This window comes from Poecilia mexicana, unplaced genomic scaffold, assembly GCF_051168715.1.
Source record: "Poecilia mexicana isolate PSO_F unplaced genomic scaffold, ASM5116871v1 scaffold_5, whole genome shotgun sequence".
Lineage (NCBI taxonomy): Eukaryota > Metazoa > Chordata > Actinopteri > Cyprinodontiformes > Poeciliidae > Poecilia > Poecilia mexicana.
Window position 1 is genome coordinate 6650316 of NW_028263374.1, and position 19922 is coordinate 6670237.

Genomic DNA, 19922 nt, shown 5'->3' on the forward strand with positions numbered 1-19922 from the left:
TTACAGAGCCACACCAAATTGGTTAATAGTATTCTGTGAAATGCTCAGAACACACTAGATGTGTCTGGATCCGACGCTCAACTGCTTTTTGTAGATGTTTAAGATTATTATTAATTTTGTACAAAAATAATTAAATAGGAGAAGTTAAAGGAGCAAGTTTACAATGCTTGATTACTATGTTTTAACTCGGTTTTGTCTATACTTGCGGATTTGCAAAGCAACCACAGGTCTCTGGAGTTTTTTCAGAATCAAATATTTGGTTTGTCAAGAAAAAAAAATGTCAGAACTGTGTTCTCTCCTACTTTAAAACAATCCTTCGCCTTCACAAAAAAATAAAATAAATAAAACAGACAAAAAACATTTTTGGCTCTTTCTTACTGCTATTCTGTCATTTGTTTAGGAAATCTTGACGTAGACATCTACCTTTTATGAGATAAGAGCTCTTAATTTCAGATAAATATGAGATTAATTGAGTTCTGCCAAGAGTGCTGTTTTTTAACCACATTTCTTTATTATCTTATCCGCAGCTGCTGCCATAGAGTGAACATTGCCACCTGTCGGACAATATTTGCAATTGCATTTTTGGATTGGACTTGTGATGCTTTCAAGATATTGGGAATTTTTATATCAACTCAATCAATGCAGATACAGCCACATTGTCTTTTCTATATCGACATGCTACAGTTGCCTAACACTATATCTTAGCTTACAAATAATTTCAAAAGCACTTAAAATATACGTTTATTGTAATATATATTTATTATTCCTTATTTGGATGAGTGTTTACTACTACCGGCTTTTACACCTGAAGTTACCAAAATATGGCGGAGATGGACGAGCCGTAAGTAGCCGCCGAGGAAACAAGACAGAAACCCCGAGAAAGATGCTATCTGATCACATTAACCTATGGAAGAACAGTGTGAATCAACCTTCTTTTATTCTCTCTTTTTAGGGAGAAGAAAAGAAGGAGAGTAGTGGAGCTGACTGAGAAGTTAGTGAAGGTTTGAGGTTTCCAAGGCTCCGGGTTTAGACAGGAAGAAGGCGAACGTTAGCTAGACGAGGAAGCTAACCTGGGCTGTAAACAAAATAAACAAGTAGCCTCTTCAGGGACATTTACCGTGGCTAGTCGGTCGTAAATAACTAGCTTGTCTGAACAGTGAATTTTTTTTTTCACTTTTTTGACTTATTTGTAGAAATAATATGTTCACTGTTGACATAATAGCTATTTATGCAAGACTAATCACCGATTTTATCTACCCAGGAGCTGTTGAGAGAGGAAACATGAGTCGAAGTGTCAGAAACGCCTGTCTCAAAAAGTAATAAAATAATAAGAGCTAAGACAGGGCAAACACAGAAAAAGGGGAATATGCAGTGCCTTGCAATGGTATTCATAGTTGTCAATCTTTTCACAATTGTCATGTTTCAACCACTAATTTCAAAGTATTTTTGTTGGAATGACAGGCTGACACAAAGTCGTGCAGTAATTGAGAAGCGGTTGCTGACCTTGCCCAGTCTATCAGTTCAGTCTTACTTTGCAGTAATCTCTTTATTTTTCGCATTATGAGCTGACCAGTCCTCTGTGAGATATCTAAATCTTTTTTTTAAAAGTTTTATAACCTAATTCTGCTTTAAAGTTTCCACTGTCATCCCCTAAAGTCTGCAGTGTGTCTTTTGTTCTTTATTTTGGCGTAGTAACCTCTAAGAGGTTGAATAGAGATGCATACCTTCCCCTTTAGACTTTATTTATTCATAAATTAGAAATCTTTGCATGCCTTTCCTCTTTAGATGAATGCACTACTTCATGTTGGTCTATCTCATCAAATACTTAGAAGAATGTGGTTGCTATCTGACAAAATATAAAAAAATAAACCTTAAGAGTATGAAAACTTTTTCAAGGTACTACATATACACAGCAGGCCTAATAAGTCTTAGGCAGAGCGCCCACTTCACCTAATGTAGATAGTCTGAGTCTATGTTTGTGTGTGATTTCTTTTGCAACATTGCATTGCAAGTCTTTGGGATGTATGGCGCAAGGTGATTTCTAAATGTGCCTATCGTCTCCAGGATGATTGTTGACGGAGTCTGTGGAGGCAGCTGTGAGTGGGAAGGTCGATGGAATCACGTCAAAAAGTTTCTCGAGCGATCAGGGCCGTTCACGCATCCCGACTTTGAGCCCAGCGCAGAGGTAGCGATCTCAACGCAGCGTTTGTGTTTCTCCCGACCTAACGTGTTCCATCCTTCTTCAGCGGTTTGACCTCTGTGTATTCTTCACCGCAGTGCTTGCAGTTTTTGATAGACACCTGTAAAATCCTGGTCATCGGTGCTGGTGGGCTGGGATGTGAGCTGCTGAAAGACCTGGTAAACTCACCGCTTTTTGAAAATGTACTCAGCATGACTTTCTGTTTCAGTAAAATCAATTCTTACCAACTCTTACCATTCAGGCTTTATCAGGTTTCCGGAACATTGATGTAGTTGATATGGACACGATAGATGTTTCCAACCTGAATCGTCAGTTCCTTTTCAGGTTAGTGTAATTATTGCATTGTTGACATTTTAGCGCTTTGGAAAAAAAAAAAAAAAGCCAAAATGTTACATTTTTTCACCAGATCAAAAGACGTAGGTCGGCCCAAGGCGGATGTTGCAGCGGATTTTATCAACAACCGAATACCAGGGTGCCGCGTAGTACCGTATCCTTTTTGGAAATTTTCTTTGCAAGAAGGAAGAATCAAGTCTTAATTTTAGAAAGCGCAATTTAAGCGTCCGACCACAACAATAATTCTAAGGGAGTGAAAGCAAATTAGCGTTTTAAAAAATGGTCTTCTCCTTAACGGTTTCTTCAGGCATTTTAAGAAAATTCAAGACTTAGATGAAACGTTCTACAGACGTAAGTATCTTTAATGTGCTCTCCTGTCATCTCTTCACATCCACTCAAGTAATAATTTTCCTGACGAGCAACGCCGTCGTTGAGTAGCATAATACAGCACTTTGCGGTGGAGTGAGCTACCATAATAACACTCTCACAATGAGTTATATAATAACTGCTTTTACAGAAAGCTGCTCATTAGTGAGAAGCAACATTCAAGGTTCTGTACAGAGAAAAATTACAAAATGTATTATTACAGCACCAAAAAAACAACAGGCTCGTGGAAAAAATCGTGAGGTAATCATAATAATGCACATATTTTATTATCTAGTTAAGTAGAGAATGCAGACAAAAAATAACAAGGTAATTTGCTACAACAATAAAGTACCGAGAGCAGTAATTAAACCAAAACTGTAAATACGTTCTCAAGTGGCATAGTTTAACTTCACCTGGTTCAAATTCTGCAAACAAAAAAAAAGCATCTTATTCAGCACCGTCTGCTATCCAATTATTAATTAGTTAATCCAAAAAATAATCAATGTAAAGTGAAGATCAGAAAGGTCTGAGCTTTTAATCATGTAGATGATGGTTGTATTTTTTTAGCATGTTTTGCCACCATCACTAAAGAAATTCTCTGTTTTTGGCAATGAAATGTTTATTTTGTTCTTTAAAAAAAAGGAATTGAATCCTTTGTATCTTTTTAAAAGGCTTAAGTGTTTAAATAAAAAATCTGCAGAATGTGCCTTTTTTTTCTTTTTTTTTTTAATCCAAGTAATCGCCCGAATAATCGATAGACTAATCATTTACTAAACTAGTCGTTAGTGGCAGCCTTCAGCAGGATAGCGAGAACCAGCCGATAGGAATTTGCATTTGACTCCTGCAGGAATCAGTCAACAGTTGAAGGTCAATGAGAAGTGGAAAGACATTTTGATCAAAACATATTTTGATCAACCTAAATGGTAAATAAGCCATGAAAATGATTTATTTACTGGATTTATTGTGTATGATCCTAATTTTGGATCCTTTATGTTTGTCTCACAGTTCTTTTCATTTTCACCGTTTCCTACTTCGTACCTGATTTATTGACACCTGTCTTCATGCAGAATTCCACATTATCGTCTGTGGGCTCGACTCCATCGTTGCCAGGAGGTGGATGAATGGCATGCTGGTAAGTATGTTTCTTCATGTGTATTTAAAACAATGATTTTTTTTTAGTTGTCAGGAGCATGTTTAAGCATTTCTGTTTGTCTTTTTTTGTTTTTTTTTATGTGAAGCTATCTTTGCTCGTGTATGAGGATGGCGAAGTGGATCAGACCTCAGTCATCCCACTTGTTGATGGCGGGACCGAAGGCTTTAAAGGCAACGCCAGGGTCATTCTCCCAGGCTTGACAGCCTGCGTTGACTGCACACTTGAACTTTATCCTCCCCAGGTAATTAAGCACACCTTTTTGGAAGAGTTATATCGGCTGGACCCGACTTGGGTGCCTCACCGAATCAAACAAATTAACGTCCACTTGTTCTTGTAGATCAACTTCCCTATGTGCACAATAGCGACAATGCCTCGTTTGCCGGAACATTGCGTCGAATATGTACGGATACTGCAGTGGCCGAAGGAGATGCCGTTTGGAGGTAAACGACGGAGTCGGATTACTTTTACTTGCAGCTTTTTTTTTTTGTTTTTTTTTTAATATTGTCTTTGTAACGTTTAGCTCAGTTCCTCGGCTGTTCTGTTTCAGACGGCGTAGCTTTGGATGGAGATGACCCAGAGCACATCCAGTGGGTGTTCCAGAGATCTCTGGAGAGGTCGGCAGAGTTCAACATAACAGGAGTCACTTACAGGCTTACACAGGGTGAGCATAAAACCGCACGTCTGCTGCCAGCTGACCGCTGCTCCTCTGGGGAATAAGTCAAGATGTATAAAACTGAAACGTCACTACCTTGCTTTGTAAACTTTTGTTGCAGTTTCTGTCTGTTATATTTAGAGAGTAAAAAAATTTTACGGAGACATGTTTTTATGATTTATATTTTTCCAGGCTGGTATTTCATTGACCCGAACCTTTGTCTGGTTTTTATTTCTTTTGATTAAGTAATGACGGGGTAAGCAAAGAAGATTTTCCCTTTGAATTTTGCAGGTGTTGTCAAACGGATCATTCCAGCTGTAGCTTCTACGAATGCTGTCATTGCTGGTAAGTAGTTTAGATTTCAGACGCATTCATCAGCATTTTCTTGGTGGATTCAGACGTGTGTTTTGCAAAGACTTTGAGATTTCCAAAGGTCTTCCAACATCTGGAAGTCTCACGTGTTTCATGACTATTTCACCCTCAAAAGAACGAAACAGTAACTTTGCTGTACTTACTGTTGTCTGATATGATTCTCTCTCAAAACCAGACATTTGTTATTGCTACTTAGGAAACAGTTTCCTTCAAAGTAGTCTCTGTTGTTTCTCCATTTTCAGTTTAGAAAATGGCTAACTTTGAGTCGGCTTCGCTTCAACATCCACACTGAAAAGTGTTCTTGTCAAGGCTCCCGTTTGTGGGGTCCACTCACTGATCAAAAAAATAAATATAATTTTAAATCAGCTGGTCACTGGTGGTGTGGACAGTCAAGTTGAAAATTGACAATTTAATGTCACAAACTGATTAATCGAAGTGTCTCTAGTTTAGGCTCGACAGTTATCCAGTAAAGACTTATGGTGTTATTCTACAACGTGTTTTATAAAAAATAGTTAAACACATGTGCCTGTGTTGACCCTTTTAAAAGGGGACAATTACAAGAGAACAACTGATCAGACGAAACCAGTGCGCCTTTCCTTGTTCTTGTATTGTTTGTAAAGAAGAGCAGAACACATAAAAATCACAATTATTCTCATTTAAACAAATCAAGCTGCTAGATCCCGAACAGAACATATTGCTTACTGCCGTTAGCGAAACAGAAACAGAGCTAAGTAGCTCTTCGCACATCACATAAGATAAGATAACTAATACGCGATGCAAAACAAACTAAATACATACAAACTCACACACACAGGGCTAGCATTCATCCATATCATTCTCCAAAGATTAATCTCTTACCTTATGAAAGGGGACAATTACAAGAGAACAAATGATCAGACGAAACCTGTGCGCCTTTACTTGTTTTTGTATTGTTTGTAAAAAGCTCACGAGTCCCCCTAGTGGACTCTTGACTATGGCGCCAATGCACTGCTCTGTCAGACAAAGGACTATATTTCTTGCACACACCTAATCAAACTAAATTAAGATAATCAAACAATTGGATCTAATATTAAAATGATCAAATTAATATCATACCCTGCAACACCTGTGCTTCTTTGTTGTTCTCTTTTTGTGGTGCAGCTGCTTGTGCAACAGAGGTTTTCAAGTTAGCAACCAGGTAAGGCGTAAATCTTTTTCGCAGACATGTCTATAGATGTGTTCACCAACTCTCACCATTCCTCATATGTTCCATTTTTGCAGCGCCTACGTACCTCTTAGCAATTACATGGTATTCAATGATGTGGACGGCTTATACACTTACACTTTTGAGGCGGAACGGAAGGTTTGTCCCCTCTTGTTTCATATTTATCTCTAGATTTCAGACGTTTCGATTGGTTTAGATGAACGTGTGACTCTTCCTGATGCAGGAAAACTGCTCAGCCTGCAGCCAGATACCTCAGGATCTGCGCTTTACTCCTTCTTCCACCCTCCAGGAGGTTCTGAACTATCTGACTGAGAGCGCCTCCCTGTAGGTTTCCTTGATTCTCCATGTTTTCTTATTAATTGTTTTGCTAGGTTTTTTTTTTTTTTCATTGCTAATTTATACGTTGGATTTTTAACAACTCTGCATTTTTTTAAGGCAAATGAAATCACCTGCTGTAACAGCAACTGTTGAAGGAAAGAGCAAAACTTTATACCTACAGGTAACTCCGTTAACTTTTTAGTTCTTTTTTTTTGTCTTGTTACATAAGTACAAGCTTATATCAAGGTATTTTCTTTCACAGTCGGTTGCTTCAATCGAACAGCGGACACGGCCAAACCTTTCCAAAAGCTTGAGAGGTGAGGTGCTTTATCGTACGTGTCAGCATAGACTTGTCATTTTGAATGTTTTACTTCACTTTTGTTACCAACATGATTTTTTATTTATTTATTTTTTTCAGAGCTGGGCCTGACGGACGGACAAGAACTGGCCGTGGCCGACGTCACCACACCCCAAACCATGTTGTTCCGACTCTGCTTTACCTCATAAAACTTCTTCAAGCACTTTGACTGCCAGGACTGTTTACTGCATTTTCAATCAGGTTCTACTTGGATGTGACCAGTTCCACTGGTAAAGTGTACGTGTTGACAGACGTGAACGTTTTGCACTGAAAAGCCAAATTGTAGTCCACATCTTGTCATGTTTTAGTGATGATTTACAAATCTTAAGGTTTTTTTGTTAATATTTTACGCTCGGTACCTTGTAGTTTGTACAAACTGTACTCTTTATAAGAATATTTTCTGCTCATTCTGATTTTACTTATTTATTAAAACTTTTTTTAGTCAGCGCTGCCACTGAAGCTGTGTGTTTGAACTGGAATTAAAATGTTTTTCTTATTGACTGTGTTGCTTCATGTACAAACATATTAACATTTATTTTCACAGTGAGCACTATAAAAACTATAAAATATAAAAAAAGAGCTGTTGGAGTACTTTAACAGTCATTCGTTATATACAGACCTTGGAGAAGTTTTTATAAGTCTGACTTTTTTTTTTTTTTTTTTTAAGTCAAAAATGCTTGGAATTTTATGTGTTGGACCAACACAAAGCAGTGTATAATAATGAAGTAAAAAGACACTATTGTATGCAATTTCTTTCCTTTTTTTTTTTGTTCAAATCTGAAAACTGGAACAATTTTCTTTAGGGGTATCAGAGAGCCGAACAGAAATGCACGCCATGCTTTTCAAATTGCTTGTAAAAGAATAATTCGCCATTATGTGCCACTTTGCGTTGTCTATTGCCTAAATTCCTTTAAAATACATTGCAGTTTGTGGGTTTAATGTCAAAATGTCGCAACGCCGTGAAATTTTTAGATCGAATTGCCAACAATGTGCATTTGTTTTGTTTTGTTTCTTACCGTGTCAAGGTAAGTGGCTTTCATGTTGCCTTCGCGTACCTCGGATATTACAAAATTACTCTCCTGGAGCAATAACTTGTCGTATTTGATTCATGCTTTAAAGTAAAGACGATTCATATTTACAACAGTTCACACGTGACATTTGAAAGAGCGGAAGACACCTTAAATTTTCCCTGCCTTTATTCTTTCTCACAAGTACGATTTGGACATTTGGAGAGGTACGCGAATGCAACATGACAACCAAACCGGATCGTGACGTCATTGTGCTACGTGGAAAGGAAGTAGCGAACATGCTAGCGTTAGCCGAGCTTCAAGTCCAGTGCGACCAAAACAAACGATGACGCCCGTGAAAAAGAGCCGAAAAAGGCGAAAATTAACCACCGGAGTTGATTTCGCTTGACAGCTGGCGTTGACTTTTGGGTTATTTAGCAGCTAAAGGTCTTTGCTGGGGACTCACTTGTAGGGAACCCCTCATTTTAGGTGCGAATTTAGCAGTTTTTCTAGCTGAAACTACTTGACCATAATGTACAGCAGCAATGTTATGTTTTTTCGATAACGTCAACCTCTAATTTCATCAGGTTCCTCTATGTTATCTGCCTGCGAAGCTTTAGAGAACGGAAGTAAACTTGACTTTTGTAAAGAGGTTAACGATAAATAAGGAAAATGATGCGAATTATCGTCAGTACTTGGTGACGTCGAAAACCCCCTTTGAAGTCATTAAGCCGAGTTAACTAACAAGCTAGCTGCGTTATCAGAATGAGTTGGTTCAACGCGTCTCACCTGTCCAGCTTCGCTAAACAAGCTTTAACGACAGCGCAGAAGTCGATTGACCGAGTTCTGGACATCAAAGAAGAAGACCAATGGGGTGACACGGTTGTAATGCCTTATGACGGTAAGCAAGTGGTATCAGAAACCGTATGTATTTATCATGCAAGTCCCTAAAGTCTTAAAGGATCAATGTAATATCTGTTTTAGACACAACATCCCCTGGGAAGGTTTCCGTGAGTGGAGGATGGGGTATGACTCAGTGGGAAGCCCCCGCTGAAGAAAAGGCCACCACTCCTCCTCTCAACTCCGAGGCCATTACGACGCCCGTCACTCGCACAGTTGTGGATGAATCCGAAAACTTTTTCAGTGCCTTTCTGTCACCAGGAGATGTTCCAGTGACCAAAGCGAAAGTTGTGTCTGTACCCCCTGCAAAGTCTCAAAGACGAACTCAAGAGACGGAGAAGAAAAGCCAAGGAGCTTTGCTGCAGATCCAAAGTGAGGATGGGTTTGTAGAGCCAACAGAACCTACAGAACAGAGCGTTGAGAGTCAAACAGTGGCCGACGGCCAGACGGATGAGGCCAAGTCCTCAACAGCAGCGCCTTATTCTGATGCCATCCTCCTCCAGCCAGTTCCTCCAGTTACCTCCCCTGGTGACCACCCTTTCAGTCCTGACTGTGTGAAAACGGATGCTGAGTCGGTTCCATCAGAATCCAAAACGGAGCCGGAACCAGAAGATCCACCCGAACAACAGGCAGAGACGGATTCCCCAAACTCCTCTGAGTCTCCTCCTCCTTCTGAAGCTAAAAGCTCTCCCCTGGCGGATCCCACAACCCCCACGTCCACCAAGGAAGTTCTCCCGGGTCAAAAAGACTCCAAACCAGAGGACCGTCAGAACGACACGCCCTCTCCTCCGGTCAGTGCTTTCTCCTCAGGAACTTCCACCACAAGTGACATTGAAGTGCTCGACCACGAGAGCGTGCAGAGCGAAAGCTCGGCCAGCTCCAGGCAAGAAACCAGCGAGAGCAAAACCGGGCTTCACCTGATGCAGGGCTCCTTCCAGCTCCTCACTGCCTCCACCTGCGGGGATTTCGCTCGACTGGAAGACTACCACAAACTCACGGAGAGCTGCGGCTCCTCCTCGGACGCGTTCGAGCGCATCGATTCGTTCAGCGTGCAGTCGCTGGACAGCCGAAGTGTCAGCGAGGTGAACTCGGACGACGAGATCCCCGGCAGCCGGACTCTGGCCTCCGTCACGGCGGGACCCGCTCCCCCGACGGAGACGTGTCCGAAGCAGGAGGACGGAGCGGAGGAGAACGCTGGTGAGGAGAACGACGGCAAGGAGGAAGGATACGCCGAGACGGGACGAGTCGCCGAGTCGCTGGACGAGATGGAGGAGAGCGGACGGAGCGCGACTCCTGTAAACAGCGAGCAGCCAGACGAGTTGTGCGCTGGTGTTGATGACGACGCGATGTTTGGTTCTACCTGCAGCGCAGAAGAAAATATCACTCCACCAATCACAGAAGAGATGAAAAGTGTCTCACCTGCCCAGATACTGGAGCTGCAAAAGGTACCCGAGTACTAAAGATGTGTACAAAGCACGAACATTCAAATGGGACTGAGTTGCCATTCCACAATCAATTATCATCAATCATTATCGCAATAGTATACATGCAATAATTCATTTAGCCAAATTCTGCATCTGTTGGCTTAGAATGTTAGCTAATATTGTTCATAGCTAACATTTATTCATTCATTCATAGCAAGTCAATGTCAGATGTTGTGCTCTGCATGACAGTAAGTGGTGAATTTAATTAACTTGTTTCCGTGGGAACGGACAGATTCATCCAGCAACTATCTTTGCTGGCTGATAAATTGTGCCAGAAATCATTGCGATAAATGATGTTGTTTTGAGACCGTTTTCAAGTGATATAATGGTAATGGCATGACAGTGCAAGCCCACTCTCTCAAAGATCAATAAACTTAAATTTCTAATGAACATTCTACAACATCCAAAATCAACAACCAAAACGACAAATAAAATGGCTGCTGACGTCTGTACAAAACACTGCCCTTCAGAAAAGGGGCTAGTTGAGACCAATGTACCAAACTGAAAAATTTTGTCATCCACAGAAATAAAGAGACACGGGAGAAACAATACTGCAAATGGAAATGATCGAGCTTGTTCTAATTTATTATATAACTTATTGCGACACACTTAAACATCAAGACATACAAAGTATGTATGCGACTTCTAGAGGTCTCAAATATGTGATTCTCTGCGCACAAGAAAATAACTGCTAGAGAAGATATAGATGATGTAAATATATTAATAAAAATCATCTTTGTACTTTGCAAGGTTAATGTTTACGATTTTTGCCAATCACACTTGCTGAAACGGCTGTACCCGACCTACCAAATTTAGGTGTTTTCAATTACTTTCTTTTAGATTGAGTTTTATTTCTTTTTAATCCATTGTGTGGATCTACTGTTCTTCAAATCTACAGGCTGCATTGTATTAGGAAAACATACGATATGCAATAATGTTGGTGGACCAAACAATGGCAACATTCTCTTACTGTGGGTTTATATATTCTAGATAATGACAACTTTAACAATCTTAATATTACTTCAAATCAGAAGAAACCTGTTGGTATAATTAAAATATAATTCTAAACCTAAATCTGGAAGGGATGTGAATAAATTGGGGCTTAATCGTACCATTCGATTGACAGAACGCGTTATTCTTCATTGAGAGTCTCAATATTTTGGGAGCCAAACCATTTCACGACCCTGTATTTGTTTCTAGAGGACTCCAAAGCGCCATTCACATGCTGATGTTTCACAAAATATTTATGGATGTATTTCAGGTTATCGACGATCTGTCAAGCCGCCTTGAGAAGAGAGAGTCTCAGCTGCTGGCTGTTAGCAAAGACAAGGCCAGGCTGGAGGAGGAGTGTGACAATTTAAAAGAGTGAGTTTGTCTCCCTTATGTACGCACCAAGACGTACACGTTCAATGCTATTGTAAAATTATACTTTGTACTGATAATAAAGTAAGCTTATGCATTGTCCGTTCGTCTGTCAGTGAAGTGATAAGCCTGAAGGAAGAGAGCTCCACTGTGCAGTCCCTGAAAGACGAGTTCACTCAGCGCATAGCGGACGCAGAAAGAAAGGCTCAGCTGGCCTGCAAGGAGAGAGACATCGCCAAGAAGGTGATTATAATATAAGGGTTTGTTGACACAGACATCAAAGTTACTCTGGCAAAGATTGTAATTTTTCTTTTTTTTTTGCTGCTGCTTTTGTATTTTACAGGAGATCAAAGGCTTGCGAGAAGAGCTTAGTACAAGACTGAACTCGAGTGATACAATGGAGCTCATCCGAGAGAAGGAGGAGCAGATCAGAGGTCTGCTGGAAGAGGGTGAGAGTCATTACTGTTCAAGCACGCCGGTCCCAGTTCACCTTCTTGAACCAACCAAACGCCTGGTTTAGCAACCAGCAAAGGAAATATGTGTGTTTTGGTCACAACCAAAAAAAAAAATACAAAATGCCAAATTGCCCTGTCATATTACATTGAGAGAACATGTGGAAAATGAAAGCGAACCATCAGGTCAAGTATCTTCTACCAGAAATACTACCAGAAGAGTGATTTCTCTTTTTCGATGGTTTATTTCTCTCGCTGTTAGGTGAAAAACTGTCGAAACAGCAGCTGCAACACAGTAACATCATCAAGAAACTGCGTGTGAAGGAAAAAGAGTGTGACAGCAGGATTACGAAGCAGCAAAAGAAAATCAAGGAGCAAGAGGAGGAGCTTAGGCATCTGCAGCAGGTGAGTGTCAAGTACATGTCAGAACGATTTGCTAATTTGCTCTTATGTGATTATGCTGAGCACGCTCCTATTTTTAAAGATGGTGCTTTTTGTTCATGCTGGTTAGAAACGGCTCATGTTTCAGGTTAAACAATAGATCATGTGTTCTGCGGAAAATTATGGCACGGTGAGCTTCAGGTGTTTTCAAGATTTGGAAAGGGATTCATTTCTGGACAAAGTCCTTGAGAGTGCTTGATATTCAAACTGCACAGTTTATTAATAAAGTGCAATCTAACGGTTTAAATTTGGAAACCATAATTTACAATTGAAACCAGATATTTTCATACACCTAATAAAAAGACACAATTTTTTCCCCCTTACTGTTTGAAGGTAAATTAGACTAAACTTTTCTTGTTTTAGCTTTGTTAGAATTACCAAAATTATTTCTATTTGCTAAAAGCCAGAAAACTTATTGTGGACAATTTTTAGATATTTTTGGTGACTTTCTTTGTATATTGTGTTTTTAGCAGTTAATTTGAGGATGAAGATCATTTACCTTTGTTTCAATGTAATGAAAATGAAATATTTTTCATTACATTGAAACAATATTGCATTGTTTCAATGTAATGAATATTTATTATTTCTAACGGCTCAATTACTTATTGATCAGCTTATATTTTGTACATTAAACAACATTTTTGAAATTGGTGTTTTGTTCTCAGACCAATCAAGTGACAGACTTACCAAAACAGAAAACGTTGCTATATTTCAGCTTACTTCATCCCTGCTAAAGAAACTAGAATTTCACAACCAAAAAAAAATATTAACAGTTGTAAATCATATAATAACGAATTGAAGCTTTCTGGTTTTCACTTCATTTGTAATGTTTCTGTCCCTTAAGCTTGGTGGTGAAAAAGTTTGAAAATTGACCTCAAATGCTCAAAAAGTGCTTAAATTCTTCACAGGTTTCAGGAAAAACACAAGAAACCTGGAACCTGTTAGCAGAATCACAAGTTTTCCTTTTAATTTGTTATTCGGCACTTTGTTCTGAGCGTTAGCTCGATTCCTGATTCTCTGGTTGCAGGTTCTGGATGGGAAAGAGGAGGTGGAGAAGCAGCACAGAGAGAACATCAAGAAGCTGAACAGTGTGGTGGAGCAGCAGGAGAAGGAGCTGAGCAGGCTGCAGACGGATGACGAGGAACTGCAGGAGAAAAACAGGAGCCTCCAAGCTGCCCTGGACAGCGCTTATAAGTAAATATTTAAATTTTCATTATTGACACTGAATATTTGGAGCGCTAGCTCATAAGACGATTTCAATGAGTTTGACCATCATTCAGTTTGATCCTAGAAAATGTTTTTTTTTTTTCTTTTTGGTTCTCCATGTAGTTCAGGTATTAGTCCTAAATAGTAAAGATCAGTTCATTACTCAGATGATGGCAGCCATATGCTCGAAGTATCAAAATTAATTTTGGTTTTGTATTTTTTAATTCTTGAAAAATAAGTACAGGTAAGATCTTAAAAACTGCAGAAGATCTCTGTGGGTCCTCCTTCTAGCAATTGCAGTTTTATTTTACTAATTTAATGCATTTGGTAAATAATAGAACCAGTACTCCAGAAATATTAGAATTAGGATGCTGTGAAAGTAAAAAGAATGCATGACAAAAACAGAAACACTTGAAAACTACTTCTAAAAAACCGTATCAATTACCTGGAATTACGAAAAAATTTATTTTCCAGTGGTAAAGGTTTACAGAAGCCTGCAAGGCTTTACGTCAGTCAATAGTTCATTTGGATCAATAAAACAAACTCTTTAGCTCAATTTCTCTTGCTAGCAGTACTAAAGAGCACCACTACCTGGTGTGGTTCATAATATTAGACAAGAATGAGTAATTATAACTTTCATTTGAAGTCAGTATTAGTAATTTAGAAACAGTTCTTGACCTAAAAAATAGTTTTTAACCCACGTTGTGTGGGGAGTCTACAAGTTAGCCGTAGTTGGCTCAGCCTTTTATGTCCTTTATATTTATCAGTGTCCATAGTTTATCTGAACCGTTTTTTTTTCTTCTTTTTTTTGTGCAACATGTTGGGAAAAAAATCACTTATTGAGCAACAAGAGCATGGTGAAAGGAATTTTTGAATTAGAAAAAAAAAAAAAAAAGCTAATGTTTACTTTCAAATGCTGCAGTCCAGCGGCATGGCAGCAATATTTTGATATGCTTCCTGTTCCTCTCTGTTTCCAGGGAGCTGGCAGAGCTTCACAAGGCTCACGCTAGCAGAGCGAGCGAGGCCGAAGAGGCGGCTCTAAGCAGGGAAATCCAGGCCAAGGAGCAGCTGAGTTTAGCTCTTGAGAAGGCTCAGGAGGAGGCCAGGATCCAGCAGGAGGCCCTTGCCAACCAGGTACCACAACCCAGCACGGCAAATCCTTCTCAGCCGAACATGCAGCTATAGTTTCCAGTCACTTTTGGGATGTTTTTGGCACATCGTGTCATGGGTAAGCATAAAAACAAGTCTTCAAACAGCTTTTAAGAACATTTGACAGATGACTTTAAAGCAGCAAAATGGATTAAGTCGTTTAACATTTTCCTAGTGAACTTTGCTTCCTACAGTGCTGTAAGCTACAGATTGCGTTAGCATAAATATGCAGTCGCTATTTAATTATACAGCTGCAGCGTCATGTAACAGAAACAGAAAAGCCGATCAGAGAAGATGGGAATATTTGTTTGTTGTTCTGTCCCATAAAATCCCAATAACTTTGTAGTTGTCATGTGACAGGATGCAAAAAGTCAAGCAGTGTGAATACTTCTGCAAGAAACTATATGTAGCAATTTCTTTTAGTCATTTTTCCACTTTGCCTCTGTTACACCATCCCATGTCCAAAGTGGGGAATTTGGACTTTTTGTGTCCCCCAACTTGTAGTTCAAGAGTGATACAAATTTGTTTATTAAACTTTTCATTTTAAGAAAATTTTTACAACAGAAAATGTTAAGTGCAACACAAAATATTTGTCTTTTATAATAAGTAGAATTATGTCCGTTCAGAGACTTTTACTGAAAAGTCGACCCATATCAGCTTTCATTTAATTTATTCAATTTGGCTAAAAAATATAGCAAAATGTTTTGACAGAAAGTCGTGTTTTTATAACTGGGAATAAATTTTGTTGAAGCGAGTCTAAAAGAGTTTGGAAACTAGATACCTTTCATTTAACACATCAAATGTGCAAAATCATTTTTACGTTTTGTGAATAAGGGTACTTTAGTTGCTTAATTTTTATTTTTTGTTTTTTTTTCTTAGCTCGCAAGTACTGTTAACACCACAAAAAGTTTGCTGTACTCCATAAGCCATGTTGACTCAAACATGCGTTTTTTGTTTAAACGCACTTACTGGCGTTTGATGTCACATTCATTCTCATGGATCAGCAGCTTAAAGACAATAATAGTTTCTCTGTCTTTTGCTGCCCTGCTTTTGTAAATATGCAAATAGTGGAGAACCTGTTCCAGAGCAGCGTGACTGAACTGTTTGTCATCTCCTGTTTGCAGGTGGCTGACCTGAGGATAGCTTTGCAGAGATCGGAGCAACAGCAGGCCAGGAAAGAAGATTATTTGAGGGAAGAGATCAGTGAGCTTCAGCAGGTAAGAAAATGTTAATAATTTTTTTTTCCTATGGAGCAAGACATTCCATCATGACTGGAACAGGTTTTGTCTAATCCACTCCACGTGATCTCAATGTGTTTCAGAGACTGCAGGAGGCAGAGACCAGGAACCAGGAGCTCAGCCAGAGCGTCACCTCAGCAACGCGGCCTCTGCTGCGACAAATCGAGAACCTACAAGCCTCGCTGGGCGGACAAACCGCGTCCTGGGAGAAACTAGAGAAGAACATCTCCGACAGGCTAGGTGAGACTCGAGAGCGCGTCAAGTCGCGGTTTGTAAAACGGTCGGCCAAACGCAGAGGTGTCCATGAAGCCTGACTCTCTTTCTGGCCGTCTGAACAGCGGATGCCCAGACTCAGCTGGCTGTCGCCGTGGAGAAGGAGCGATCGGCGGCAGAGGAACTGTTATCCATCAAGTCCCAGCTGGCTTCGTTGGAATCCCAGAATTCTTTGCTCCGGCAGGAAAAAGCCAGAGTCTTGGCTCAGCTGGAGGCGGAGAAAAGCAAGAGGGAGAAACTGGAGGACGAGAGCAGCAGGTAATGTCAATTATCAGAGAATAGCAAGGTTTGAACACAGATTTTCATATAATGTAAAGTTTGTAGCTCTGAGCTGTCAGATTGTTTTTGATTTTCCTAAGTTTTCTCAAGATGTGTGGAGCTGGCAAAAAAATAGACCACAAAAACCACTTTTCTCTGGTGTTTGTACTATAGTTCTTTCTGTCTTACATTTGTCAAAATCATATGAACAATAAAGAAATGATCATATTTTTGTAAAAGTAGAAAAACTAGCCTCTTTACTGCTTTACATTAAAGCATCTAGATAATTTTCTGTGTTTTAGTTTAAATTTATTCTATAAATACCATTAAATCATGGTATTTTTACGCAAAGGTTAGTAAAACAGTATCTCTCACCAGCTCAACCCTACTTTTAATTTAGCAGTAACTCTCCTTCTGAGATCTGCCTTAGTGATGTTCCAAGTCTGTTAAAACAAAACCATTCATGGAAATAACTTTTTGTTTTTTATTCAATTAAGTCTATATGTCCAGCATCATTTTTCTTACATTGCAAATACATGTCTCTGTTGTTCTGTGGCCATAGTCTGACGGTCCACTCAGGTCTACTACTCACAGTTTAATGGCTGTTTAAGGACTTGCAAACAACTAATGTGTTTTCAGATGTTTTATCCTTAACCACAGGGAAAGATGAAGACGAGCGGTTATGAAAGAAGAATGAATAAATGAACATGAACATGCAAACTGCTAGAAGTTTGAAAAATACACAGAGCTTCCTGGATGTGCCACGATGTTTTTGAGGGTTTCAGGAAACCACAGTTCTTTTGTTATGCGTGCTGTGTGTGAGTTGGTCCTGCTGGAAGCCCCTCCCCCTCCGGCAGCCTGAGCCTCGTGGCTTTTATCTTCCGTGTGGAGGTGGGGCTGTTCAACCGGGCCAGTGGCGCAATGGATAACGCGTCTGACTACGGATCAGAAGATTCTAGGTTCGACTCCTGGCTGGCTCGATCCTTTTAGTCGACAGTTTCGACTATATTTGGGCCTCCATGAAATAAAATGAACAGAATGCTATGAAACGGGTAATAAAGACGTGCAAAACTGCGTGTCTTAGAGTGAAGGTTGTGAAGAAGTATTGTTGTGTGCCACTGTATCAAACAGAAGTAGTTTGATCTCGAAAGAGCATTTGAAATGGTTTATGATCATTTTAAATATCTTTACCTAGGGAGCATGCAGAGCTGACAAATCTGAAAGGAGAACACAGTCGGATGCTAGAAGAGGCCAAGAAAGAAAAGGTAAGGCAGGAAGTTTTCCTACTTGTTCTGTGTTACAAAAAACAGATCCTCATGCGTCTCTTTGCTTCTTTAACCAGCTACTGCTGACCAACCAGCTAGAGATGGAAAAGATGAAGGTAGAGCAAGAGAAGAAGAAATGCTATCTCGCACAAGAAGCACTAAAGGAAAAGGTGCATAAGAATTTTTCTTATTTGACACAAAGCATTTTCATTTTATTTCAGTTCATCCAAATTTACTCATTTCTTCCTCAACCAGGAGCGTAAAGCTGTAACACACTCTATTGGAGAACCACCAGCGGCTTCCACGCCGTCCTTGTCCCGCTCCAGCTCCGTCAGCGGGATGGAAAACGCTGGGCTGCACACCTCTGTTCTGTCGCAGGTGCGTCCTGTTTTTGATCAGATTTATTTACAGAAATTGAGCCGTTTTTAGCGTTATTTGAGAATGGATTCTGAATGTTTTTATGCTTCGTTTTAATCATCCTCAGGATGACTGTTTGGACCACTCAATGGGAGCAATGACCATGTCGATGTCGATGAGCGGAACCAACCTGTACGAGGCAGCCAGGCTGTCTGGAGGCTCCAGCATCATAGAGAACCTCCAGTCCCAGCTTAAACTGAGAGAAGGAGAGATAGCTCAGTTGCAGGTAATACAGAAAATAAAAACAAACAACACGAGTCATTTTTGATCAGGTGTAAAAAAAAAAAAAAAAAAGAAGAAAAAAGTCTTCAGTCAGTGGTTTCTTGAAATTCGTTGCAATACATACTGCTACTGGAGATCTTTCCTGCCCACAGCCATCACCGTCTAAAATAACTCTTTAATTAAAAGAGTTGCAACAGCATTTGATTTCCCTTTGGCATCGATAACGTATTCTTGAACTGAAGTTAGCTTAATTTTGTTGTAGCTCGAGATCGCCAGTTTGGAGAGAAGCCGCTCAGTGATGGCAGAGGAGCTGGTTCGGCTCACGAATCAAAACGATGAGCTGCAGGAGAAAGTGAAGGACATCCCAAAGTTGAAAATTCAACTCAAGGTGCGGACAACAAACGATTAATTCATTGTTGAGTATGCATTCCTTACCATGGCTTCAAATGGCAAACGATGCATCTGTGTCTGTGGATTTCAGGATCTGGAGCAGAGACACAACACCATCCTGCAGATGTACGGAGAAAAGGCTGAGGAAGCGGAGGAACTGAGACTGGACCTAGAAGATGTCAAAAATATGTACAAAACTCAGATTGATGAGTTACTAAAGAATCAGAAATAAAGTAGTTTCACCTGCTTTCCCCTCCTTGTAACTCAGTTGTTCTTGTTTGCCACAGATGCACTCAAATAACAGCAAAGAGGAAAACGTCTAACTTAATAACTGTGATTATTATTATTTTTTAATCTTATCCACCATTTTCTTTCCGTTACGAGCTTTATCGAAGTGAGGACAGATGTGTGGAGTAATGTTGCTGAATAACTATGAAGGATGCTCACGGTTGTTGATTAACGCATTGATTTGAAATCTGTGGAACATCGCTGACAATAAAACCTTAGGCGTAGTGTTGTAGAGTTTTTCCACTGTATGACGGGGTAAAGGATTTGTTTGCACTGTACAAATTCTGTCATAATTTGTCCATGCACATTCAGGAAGGTTTAAGAAGTTTATATTATTGTATAGAGAAATGTTGGTATACTTAATGTTGTATAAATCACAACGCACGGTGTAGATCCGAAGATAATCTCAGAGGTGCTGATGGTTTAATTTTAAGATGTATAATTATGTAAATGAATAAACATTTATTTGGGTGGTGGAAAGAATGTCCCTGTTCATTTTAATATTGACTTCTATGTGAAATCTCAAAATTTTCCCCGCACTAAAAAAAAAAACATAACCATTGTTTAAGACATTGTAAATTGTGTTTAAAACGTCTTAATAGAACAAAATCTGT

The 19922-nt window shown here is 39.6% G+C and overlaps 2 protein-coding genes and 1 non-coding gene across 6 annotated transcripts; all 3 read left to right on the forward strand.

The window, feature by feature from the left end:
• Window positions 1–775: 775 nt before the first annotated feature.
• Window positions 776–7452, forward strand: uba3 (ubiquitin-like modifier activating enzyme 3). Of its 4 annotated transcripts, XM_014967302.2 has the most exons (18): window positions 792–841; window positions 953–991; window positions 2065–2185; window positions 2278–2358; window positions 2442–2524; window positions 2607–2687; window positions 2841–2884; window positions 3967–4031; window positions 4138–4293; window positions 4390–4492; window positions 4600–4713; window positions 4996–5049; window positions 6217–6253; window positions 6337–6418; window positions 6504–6604; window positions 6716–6779; window positions 6861–6915; window positions 7017–7452. In XM_014967302.2, the coding sequence occupies exons 1-18, from the start codon at window positions 822–824 to the stop codon at window positions 7103–7105; spliced, it is 1389 nt and encodes a 462-aa protein (XP_014822788.1). In that variant the 5' UTR covers window positions 792–821; the 3' UTR covers window positions 7106–7452. The 4 variants fall into 4 exon arrangements, with proteins under 4 accessions (XP_014822801.1, XP_014822788.1, XP_014822809.1 ...); XM_014967315.2 differs by lacking the exon at window positions 953–991 and having other exon boundaries at window positions 776–841; XM_014967323.2 differs by lacking the exon at window positions 792–841 and having other exon boundaries at window positions 867–1001.
• A 787-nt stretch (window positions 7453–8239) lies between these two features.
• Window positions 8240–19791, forward strand: tmf1 (TATA element modulatory factor 1). The gene is made up of 17 exons (XM_014967334.2): window positions 8240–8864; window positions 8948–10308; window positions 11609–11712; window positions 11826–11952; window positions 12053–12158; window positions 12424–12566; window positions 13630–13796; window positions 14786–14942; window positions 16082–16174; window positions 16279–16435; window positions 16534–16726; window positions 17922–17991; window positions 18069–18161; window positions 18247–18369; window positions 18476–18634; window positions 18893–19018; window positions 19112–19791. The coding sequence occupies exons 1-17, from the start codon at window positions 8729–8731 to the stop codon at window positions 19250–19252; spliced, it is 3456 nt and encodes a 1151-aa protein (XP_014822820.2). The 5' UTR covers window positions 8240–8728; the 3' UTR covers window positions 19253–19791.
• On the forward strand, window positions 17634–17706 carry trnar-acg (transfer RNA arginine (anticodon ACG)). The gene has a single exon. It is a non-coding gene; the product is annotated as a tRNA-Arg (tRNA).
• Window positions 19792–19922: the final 131 nt, after the last annotated feature.